This window comes from Halichoerus grypus, chromosome 1 (assembly GCF_964656455.1).
Source record: "Halichoerus grypus chromosome 1, mHalGry1.hap1.1, whole genome shotgun sequence".
NCBI classification, from domain to species: Eukaryota; Metazoa; Chordata; class Mammalia; order Carnivora; family Phocidae; genus Halichoerus; species Halichoerus grypus.
Window position 1 is genome coordinate 158910708 of NC_135712.1, and position 11281 is coordinate 158921988.

At 41.5% G+C, this 11281-nt stretch overlaps 1 protein-coding gene across 2 annotated transcripts in view; it reads right to left on the bottom strand.

The window, feature by feature from the left end:
* The window catches only part of TXNRD3 (thioredoxin reductase 3), a 61039-nt gene extending 56169 nt beyond the window's left edge, over positions 1-4870 (bottom strand). For both annotated transcript variants that reach the window (XM_036078528.2, XM_036078530.2), the window contains exon 1: positions 4576-4870. In XM_036078528.2, coding sequence (XP_035934421.1) covers positions 4576-4734 — 159 coding nt within the window. In that variant the 5' untranslated portion in view covers positions 4735-4870. The remainder of the gene's footprint in view (positions 1-4575) is intronic.
* Positions 4871-11281: the final 6411 nt, after the last annotated feature.

Consider the following 11281-nt stretch of genomic DNA (forward strand, 5'->3'; position numbering starts at 1 on the left):
AACAAAACAAAAAAACAGAAAATAACAAGTGTTATTTTCCCTGAAAGGGAGGATTTGGAGAAATTGGAAAATTTGTGCACTGTTGGTGGAAAAATTAAATGGCATGACCTCTATAGAAAACAGTATGGTGGTTCCTCAAAAAATAAAAAATAGAACTACCTTATATGTGATCCAGCAATTCCCACCTCTGGGTATATACCCAAAATAATTCAAAGGAGGGACTCAAACACATATTTGTACACCCCATGTTCACAGCAGCAACATTCACTATGGCCAAAAGGTGGAGGAGACCCAATGGATGAACTGACAAACATCATGTGGTAAATACATACACACAATGGAATATTAATCAGGAGAGAAATTCTGACACAGGTAACAACACGGATGAGCTCTGAGGACACTGTGCTCAGTGAAATAAGCGAGTCACAAATGATTCCACTTATATGAGGTAACGAGCTTAGTGAAATTCATAGAGACAGAAAGCAGAATGGTGGTTTCCAAGGCTTGATGGGAGGGGGAATGAGGAACTCAGTTGGGGAAGATGAAAGACAGATGGCAGGCATGGTTCACAACAATGGTTAAAATAGTCAAGTTTGTGTTATATATATTTTACTACCCCCCCCCAAAAGCTGTGTAAAATTTTAACATACAAACATATGAATTCAGGGCTGGGGAAACATGGCTTAAAGTTAATGTGGGCAAGGGATTTAAAATATCAGGGCATTTTCTCCACTGTAGTTTGGGCCATTATCTTGTATCTGATTTGAACAATAGCCTCCAGACTGTCTAGCAGCTTCCACACTTAGTCTAATCTTCACACCACTGACAGATTTCAAATCACAGACCTTTCACTCCTCTTCTCAAAAATCTGAGATGGCTCTGCCTACATCATCAAGTCCACACTTAGCAGCATTTTAAGGTCTCACCAATATCACTTTGAAAGTAAATTTCCAGCCATTTTCCAATTTACTCTCCTGATTTCTATCATATCTCCTCCATCCAGCCACACTATTTTCATTTCATCATCTCCTAGTTTTGCTTATACTAATGCCCTAGCTAGATGCTCTTTCTTACCTACAGATATCCAACATATCCCTCAAGGAACAGCTTAGTTTCCCTGAAAATTTTCTGATCCCCCACAGAAGCAACTGTCTTTGTCTCTCATTCCCACAGCCCTTTTTTTTTTTTTTTTTTTTTTTACAGGTACTTCCTGCAGGACAGGACAGCTATTTGATTACTGCTCACTGGACTATTTTCATGGAGTTCTTGGGAAGAAAGACCAGTTTATTCATTTTCGTGTTCCAAACATTGGGCCCCCATAACGCTTGCTGAATGGTATTAGTGGCCCAATCAAGGAACAAACCTCTCTATTGGACTCTGTGCAGGTAAGGACAGATGTGGAATATGGTGTCCAATTTGGGGTGATACATTTCAAAGGTTCATAGTCAAGCTATCACACAATCAAATGAGTGAAGTGTCATGTGTATAGATAAATGATATGAGTACATAAAGAAAGTGGGCTGCTTAGCCAGACAAGAAAAACACTCAGGGAAAATACAAAGAAATCTGCCATCCAAGTAGAAGCAGGTTCTTAATTCTATGCACTGGAGTAACATTCAACTCCAAAACTGAGTATATGTTTCAGGGAGACAAATTTTGCCTCAATTTTTAAAAAAAAAATTCTTATAATCGGAGCTGTCCAATTATGTAATGGGACTGAAACTGGTGGCCACATTATTGGTAGTGTTGACAAACACAGGGTGGAGGAGGATCAACTGTCCTAAGATTTTCTGCATCAGCAAAGTTTTAACTAGAATGACCTAAGACCATTTATTAGTTTAACACACATTAAATGCCTGACACTGTTCTAGACCCCAGTGATATAGCAGTAGACAGGCACAGTTCTGATCTCTTGGCCCTTTTATAAGCTCCAAAGGACAACTTAAAAACAAAACAAAACGATAGAAGGCAGTGCTTAGAAACAGACCAATGCATATATAAGAACCAGATGGATGATGAGTGAGCATTCAAAATAGCACAGAAGATGGATTCTCCAATAAATGAAGCAGGGATAACTGATAAGTCATAAAGAAAAAAACAAACTGGATCCCCACTCAGCATCAAGTACAGGTGGAATAAAGAAGGTGAGTGTGAAAAACACACTCTAAAACTCACAAGACCTAAAACAGGAGAGTATCTTTATCACCTCAGAGTAGAAACAGGTTTCTTAAATGTGACATAAAAAGCACAAACTATCAAAGGGAAAAAAAAGTGACAGATTCAACTACATTAAACTTGGCAAATTTCAGTTAGCTAAAAGATCCCATAATCAGAGTGAAAAGAAAAGCCAAATCTGGGACATTTCCAACATATATATCCAAAGGATTAGTATCCAAAATATACAAAGAACACCTAAAAATCAGTACAAAAATAAAAACATAACAGAGAAATAAGCAAAAGCTGTAAACATTTCATAGAAGAGGAAACCCAAATGACCCATAAACACAAGAGAAGATGTTCAACTTCCTCAGGGAAATGCAAAATTAAAGCCACAGTAAACTACCATTTCATAACTGCCAGAATGGCAATAATTAAATGTATCAATCACTGGCAAGCAAGTAGAGCAAGGGGAACTGTTCTATACTGCCAGTGGGAGAGTAAATTGGTATGATCGCTTGGAAAAACATCTTGGCATCACTTAGGCAAGGTAGAAATCATGCATCCTCTATGGTCCAGTAATTCAGCTTCAAGATATCTATCTACTCTAAGTGTTACACACATGCACTGGAAGATATGTGCAAGAAAAGGCACAGCTGTGTTGTTTTCAAGAGCAAAATACTAGACATGGCACAATCAATAAACTATGGTATGATTCATCCTAGGGATTACAGATATGAAAATTAACAAACCACAGCTACAGATACTAACATGCATGATTCCCTAAAACATAACTGTTGAGAAAAAAACTGCAAAATAATACGTATGTATGATAAAGTACCAAAACACGCCAAAAGGAACAAAATATCATTTAAAGATATACATGTATTTGGCAAAACTATAAAGAAAAGCAAGGAATTTTGGATAGTGGTTAACCCTGGGGGGAGGGAGGAGTATGTAATGTGAATATTAATAAAGGGAAACCTCACTAAATGTAGTTAGGAGATTTAGTAGGGATAGTTCTCATGCCCTACCACTCTCATCAATTGCAAACCCAACAAGGAAGAGAAGGACCTTGCTCAGATACTACTTTAGTACCCCAGCAGAAAGAACAGCTTTCTTCTCCCCAGGAACAGACCAGCCAATGAGAGACTGTTACAACACAGCCAGTGAAAAGTCATTATGCTTGGAACTCTCAGTTTACTCCAATGGACTTTTTGTTTATAAAGCCCTCCCCAACACTACCTACCACCCTTCCCCTATAAAAGAGCATCCCTCTCCTCTGTTCAGCAGACTTGCCTATGGTTTTGCCTATGGTTTCATGGTAGCTTGCTTGTCCTGGATTGTAATTCTCTGCTCTTCCTGAATAAACTCATTTTTGCTGGTGAGATAACTGGCAGTTTTACTTTTTAAGGTTAGCAGTTTAATCAGGGAGAGACATTCAAGGTGTCCAAAATACTAGTGTTTTATTATTCTTTAAGATGTATATGCATGATATATATGTTTTCTGAAACAATATACAAGGCAATGTAAACTTGAAAATAAATCTGAAAAACATAGCCTATAATTTGACAAACCTAACCCAAGAGTTTATGTTTTTGTATATTCCATTTATTGTTATTTCAACTTTTTGATAATGTATAGTTCAAAATATTGAAAGTCCCTATCATACAGATGGGTTTATCTTCCAAAGGTTCGTTTCTAAGTGGGTTATTTTTTCCACTAAGAACAAATGTGCCCCTAAAAATAATGCTGTATTCCCAGCTAGCCCCCCCCCCAAAGTTAAGGTAGTGTGCAAGACAGGTGAAATTACTCATCACCTGGTACCATCCTCTCACCCCTCATTATGTTCATTTTACAAGATGTAGAAACCAGGGCTCCGTGGGGTTCTGTAACCTGGTCAAGGTCACGCGGTTAGGAAGTGGGATCTGAATCCAGCTCTAGTCTACTCCCAAATCGTGGCCTCTCCTCATACTACCCTTTTACCAGGCAAAAACTTTTAGGAAATCCCCTTTATCTCACCAAGCAAACTCTTGATAAAGAAGCCAACGTCAGGCTAACAGCCAGAAGCGGGAGGACCAGCGGTTAACCCCGCAGGCGGAGGCCCCAGAACAAGTATGCTGAGCCTAGGAGGTGGGCAGCGTGGCCGCCTCTCCAGCGGTGCCAAAGGGGCCACAACACGGGGCCCAGTCCTCATTCCGTGTCACCACCACCCCCAGGCCCGGGTCCCGAGTCCCGGCCGCCGAGCACTCGCGCCGCCTCCCGGTTCGCTGAACGGGCGGGACTCGGGCCCCAGGGTCACGGGAGGGATAAGTCCCCAGGACTCCGGAAGACCCCGCCTCCCCCAGGCTCCCATTGCCCCCGCCACCAGCCGGCCGGGACCCCCGCTCCGGCCGGCCGCGCCCCCGCCCCACCTACCCGCGCGCTGTGCGGGCAGTAACTCTTGCTGAAGATCATCACTCGGTTGCTCTCGATGAGGCCCAGGAGGCGGCGCCGCAGCTCCTCGCGGGCCTCGGAGGACGAGCGGCCGGTGCCGGGGGACGACAGGCGGGCCCGGCGCCCTGGCGGTGAAGACATGGGCACGCCGCGGACACTGCCCAAGAGGCGGTTGGGGACCGCGCCCACCTTCACCGGCCCCGGCGATGTCTGTGCCCGCGGCGGCGGTGGTGGCGGTGGCTGTGCCAGGGCGGCGGTGTCGCTCCCGGCCTGGCCGGGGCAGTTCAGGGACCGAGAGGCGGGCGTTGGCGCCGGGAGTGGGCCTGGGAACCGGGAAGAGCGAACACCACCCAAGCCAGGTACCTGCCGCCAAGTCTGCGGAACCGCCGCTCGCGCCGCCCCGCCCCCGGCGCCGCCTCCGCCCCCGGCGCCGCCTCCGCCCCCGGCGCCGCCCCGCCCCCGGCACCGCCCCGCCCCCGGCACCGCCCCGCGCATGCGAACTAGGCCGTTCCTGGCTACCGGGAGTCTTGATCCCTTCTCAAAGTTGGATGTCTATCTGCAACCTTATTATCCGTTTTGTGTGCACATCCTCCGATCGCCCAGTCTCCGTGATGCGGCCCTGGGTTGCCCCATGTGGAATACTTTCCATGCCTCGTAATCTCCACTAGCCCCTTGAAACCATCTTAAAAGTAGACATACCTCAGTGAGGATAGATGTCTCAATCTTATGAAAAGAATGAATAAATAAAGTCATCTTTAGGAAAGATGGTTATTTTTTTTTTTTACTTTAAGTTTCTATTTTAATTCCAGTTAGTCAACATACAGCGTTTTATTAGTTTCAGGTGTACAATATACAACACTTCCATACATCTTCAGGTACTCAGAACCTGTTTTATCCATCCCCTCACCCACCTCCCCTCTGGTAGCCATCAGTTTGTTCTCTGTAGTTAGGAGTCTGTTTCTTCGTTTGTCTCTTTTATTTTTCCTTGTTCATTTGTTTTGTTTCTTTAATTCCACATATGAGTGAAATCATATATTTGTCTTTCTCTGACTGGTTTATTTCTCTTAGCATTATACTCTCTAGTTCCAACCATGTTGCTGCAAATGGCAAGATTTCATACATTTTATGGCTGAATAATAATCCATTGTATAATATATATTATTTTACTATATATAATATATATTATTACATACATATGTAATAATATATATTATATATATATACACATCTATATATACCATGTCTTCTTTATCCATTCATCAATTGATGGACACTTGGACAGCTTCCATATCTTGGCTATTGTAAATAATGCTGCTATAAACATAGGGGTGCATGTATCTCTTTGAATTAACGTTTTCATATTCTTTGGGCAAATACCCAGATTGCTGGATCATAAGGTAGTTCTATTTTTTAACTTTTTGAGGAACCTCCATACCGGTTCCCATTCCCACCCACAGTGCACAAGGGTTGCTTTTTCTCCCTATCCTCACCAACACCTGTTGTTTCCTCTGTTGTTGATTTTAGCCATTCTGACAGATGTGAGGTGACATCTCATTGTGGTTTTGATCTGTATTTCCTGATGATAAGTGATGGTGAGCATCTTTTCATGTGTCTGTTGGCCAAGATGATTATTTTTTTGAAGTTTATGTCCCACAACTAAATAAAAATACTACATTTTCTATTGCAACACAGGTCACATGGCTCCATCCTATGACCCTGAGATCATGACCTCAGCCGAAATCAAGAGTTGGATGCTCAACTAACTGAGCCACCCAGGCACCCCACATCACAGTTTTAAGGTGAGTTTCCTTCCTAATTTGGTACCCCATAGTGCCTACTACGTGGAATTCTAAAGGCACCTCTATACCAGAATAGGAAGCCTGTATATATCATTTGGGTGGGTGGAGGATCTCAGCGCTGAACTTGGTCACCATGGCCTACAGCCCCTTGGGCTGCAATGAATGAATGAAACCCCAATAAAGAGAAAGGCTCAACTGCAAGCCCAGAAGGCTGTCCTGGTCCCTTTCAGGTGTCATCTTCTGACTCTGTCTCTGGTTCACTATGCTTCAGCCACTCTGCCTTTCTCCCTGTGCCTTGGATATGTCAAACCCATTCCTGCCTTAGGGTCTTTGCATTTTCTGCTTCCTCTACTTAGGATGTTCTCCCCTCTCAGCCAATCTAGCTCCCTCTTGTCAACAGAGTCTTGGCTTAAGTGGTACCTTCATACAGAATATTTTGCTGTGAAGTAGCCCTGTCTCCATCACACTGTACACATTCTAGTTCTTTCATGACACCTTTATTGCTATTTGTGATTATCTTCTATAGTTACAACCAGTAAACCATACTTATTTGTTGCCTGTGCCCCCTCACCTGTCAGCACCACCAGAATGTAAGCTCCAATGAGGGAAGGACCTCAGCACTCTAGCTCATGGCTCTATCCCCAGAGTCCTTCGCCATACTTTGCTTATAGTAGGCACACATGAATGACAGAGAATCAAGCATGTCACAAATTGCTAGTGCATATGTTACCATAATTTGCATCCCCACTTGTTCCCATGTGACAGGCTGGGCCTCAAATCCTTTTCCTCCCTACCCTATTCATCCAGAGAACCCCAAATCAGGGAGGTGGGGCATGGACCATCCCATTCTGGAACTGCCACTCCTCCTGCCCAGGAGCTGTGTAGCTATTTCATGCCTTTACTTCACAAACATCTACTGAACATTTAGGGCTGTGTTCTGTGTTAGGGAATAAGGAAATGGATGGCAGTGTTTGTCTTCATATTAGAAACTTTCAGGGAGAGATGTCAAAAAGAAGGGCACAAATGGGGAAGTCGTTGTAAAGAGAGGAATATACTTAAGCCGAATTTAGTGAACTGAAGAGTAGTTTGCCCAGACAATGAGTTGGAAAAGGATCCAGACAGGGGGAGGCAGCCCAATTGACCCACAGAAGCAGGGCACAGCCCAGGCAATTTGGGGAAATGTTGGAAGATCCACAAATGGGCAGAGCTGAGATGAAAATTAATGCTGATGAAGTAAGCAGGGACCAGATGGCTAAGACCCTGTTGCCTTACTGTTTAAAGACTCTCCAGGAAGAAAAGGAAAACAAAGATAATGATTTCAGGCAGGAAACAGCTGGCTGCCCTGTCAGCATGAGCAAAGATTATAAAGTGTGGAGTGTGAAAATTAATATAGGGAAGCCTCACTAGAGTGGAGTCAGGAGGCCAGTAGGGGGAGTTCTCATGCCCTACCACTGGTAGTCAATTGCAGACCCAACAGGAAGAGAGGAACCATGCAAGTCAAAACTAGTTTAGCCACCACTTCACTATCCCAGCAGAAGGAAGAAAGATTTTTCTCCTGCCCCAGCAACAGCCCAGCCAATAAAAGGCTGTCACAGCTCAGGCAATGAAAAGCCACTAGCTTCAGCCCTCTCCTTTTGTTCTAGGGACTTGCCAATGGTTTTGCCTGTAGCTTGCTTATCCCAAATTGCAATTCTCTGCTATTCCCAAATAAGACCATTTTTGCTGGTAACATACTGGCAGTTTTAATTTTAAGGTTAACAAGAGAAAATATGGAAGAAAGAAAACACCAAGAGGGATGTCCCTTTCTTCTTCCTACTTAATGTAAATTATTTGTGCCTTCTCTCTTTACCTCTTAATCAATTTTGCCACAATGTTGTCTATTTTACCTCTCTTTTTCAAAGAAAGTTTTAAATTTTATAAATTAAGTTCACTTTTTGTATCTTAATTCATCAATTTCTACTTTTACCTTTGTTTTATAGGAGTTCATTTTATCATTTTTCCTATTCCTTAACTTGTATATTTAATTCATTTATTTCTCCCTTGTTTCCTTTTTTTAAAAAGTATTAACTTAGCTAAAACAATACATGCTTTTCCCCCCACCAAAAAAACTCAAGCAACACATAAAAGTAGAAAGAATAAAATAAAAATATAGGATAATAATCATACCAAAGTATAGTAAAAAAAATTATTTGTGATTTATCATGACCATCATTCCAGATACCTCTCTAAACACTTAAACAGAAGTATAGAGAGAGATATAATTTTTTAATGTATGGTCATGCTAATTTTAAAGTAAAATATAAACAAGAATTTCAGAAAAAAGCTAAAGTGAGACTGTAGGAATTATTTTTTCAGAGATGGTATTACTTTCTCAAAGATCTCTTTAAAGAAGAATGACATGAACGATGAGATGGCAGTCATTAATTTTTAACAAGTTCCTACTTTCAACTCTATGTTTTTACTTGCTGGTAAGAAAAATGAAGAAATGAGAGCACTTACATTCTCTGCTACTTCTCTGCCTTCTTGCCCATGAGTTTTATGAATGATATTATTTTTATGTTGTCACGTTTTATGACATTTGTATTCTGTGTGGTAGCTCTACCTCTTACAACTCAATCTTTTTAATTTAAGTGGATTTGATGTCAAGTACTGATCTTCTTGCTTTGTCTTCTGTATTCCTGAATTTTAGAATTTTAATCACTTCTTCATTGTTAGGTTTGAATTATCCCAAGTAATTCTTTTTTTCCCAAAAAGGATCATGGTTATTGTCTTCCCTGAATTTTTACATGCTTGAGAATGTCTGTCTGTTCCCTACATCCATGAACAATTCAGCTAGCTCTAAAAATCTTGGATCATACTTTCCTCTCCTCTAAACTTTGTAGATTTTTGCTTCCTATTTTCTGGAATGGAGTATGGATGTAGAAAATTCTGAGAACAGCAGTTTCTTTCTTGTAAAAGGTATTAATTCCTATTGCTGCAGAACAGATTACCCCCAAAACTGAGCAACTGAAAACAACATATACTTATTACCTCATAGTTTCTGTAGGTCAGAAATCTGGGAAGAGGTTAGCTGGATGATTCTGGCTCAGGGTATCTGTGAGGTTGCAATTCAGCTATTGGTTGTGGCTGAAGGATCTGCTTCCCTACTCATATGGTTGTTGACAGGACTCAGTCCCTCACCACAAGGGCCTCTCTATAGGTTTCTTGAGTGTCTAATGGCAGGTGACTTTCCTTAGAATAAGTGATTGAAAAGACAGCGAGAAAGAGAGCACATGCACCCGAGCTGGAAGCCATCTTTTTATAACCTAATCTCAGAATGACATCCTATCATGTCTGCCATATTCTAAATCCAGCCCATACTCAAGGGGAAAGGAATCTAGCACCACCTCTTGAAGAAGAGAACTGTATCGGTGAATTTGTGTGCATATCTTGAAGACTACCTGTTTTTTTCTGTATAGAAGACTATCTTTTTTTTTTAAGATGAGGCTTTATTATAGTGTTATCTTTTCTTTTATTTATTTTTTTATTATGTTCAGTTAGCCACCATATAGTACATCATTAGTTTTTGATGTAGTGTTCAATGATTCATTAGTTGCATATAACACCCAGTGCTCATCACGACACGTGCCCTCCTTAATACCCATCACCCGGCTACTCCAACCCCCCACCCCCCTCCCCTCTGAACCCCTCAGTTTGTTTCCCAGAGTCCATAGTCTCTCATGGTTTGTCTCCCTCTCTGATTTCTCCCCCCTTCAGTTTTCCCTCCCTTCTCATATGGTCTTCCATGCTATTCCTTATGTTCCACATATGAGTGAAACTATATGATGATTGTCTTTCTCTGCTTGACTTATTTGACTTAGCATAATCCCCTCTAGTTCCATCCATGTCGATGCGAAAGGTAGGTATTCATCCTTTCTGATGGCTGAGTAATATTCCGTTGTATATATGGACCACATCTTTATCCATTCGTCTATTAAAGGGCATCTCGGTTCCTCCCATAGTTTGTCTATTGTGGACTGTATAGAAGCCTATCTAGAAGAAGAAGAAGGAGAAGGAGAAGGAGAAGGAGAAGAAGAAGAAGAAAAGGAAGGAGGAGGAGGATGATAGGAGAAGGGGAAGGAGGGGGAGGAGGAGGACGAGGAGAAGAAGAAAAAGGAGGAGGAAACATCACCCAGCTATGTCTTGGTGTGATCTTTTGAGCTGCAAATCCAGATATTTTCTTCTATTACATCTTTAGATATTGTTTCCATTTTGTTTGTTGACTTTCTTTATTCAGAGAATTATTATAATATGTTGGGTTTTCTTTGCTTTCACATTTATCGCTATAATTATTGTTACAACCTCATTGTTTTCCATTAATTTCTGTTAGTTTGTGTTTCTGGTACCTTATTTACCATGTCCCAAACTGTGTTTTCAGTCACTTATTCTATATGTGTTATTTTATATACCACTACTTGTATATAGAATGTATCTCCTGCTTTTAATGTGGTTTTTGTGCTCTATATTACCTTCATTTTTTTTTTTAATTTACTTTCTGGGCCCTGCCAGCTTTCTTTTAATAATCTTATCACCTTCTGTGGGCTTATTATCTCTTCTTTGAAATTTCTTACCTTTTTCTTGAGCTTCCTGCCCTTGTTTTTAAAAAAGAGTATGTTTCCTCTGACTACTTTGAAATTATGGACGACTCATGTGAATTCTGCCAGTGTCTTGTTGGGTGATTCTGTGCTTTCGCAGATCTGTGGTCAGTGCTTTTCATCTACAATATGCTTACATGCTCCATTCCTCATCTCTTGTTTTGGCAGGGCTTATGCCTAGATGCTGCAGTAGCCCCAGTGGTTATCATGGGTTAGGAGTGGCAATCAAAGTCATTAATTCATTAATTAAATCTC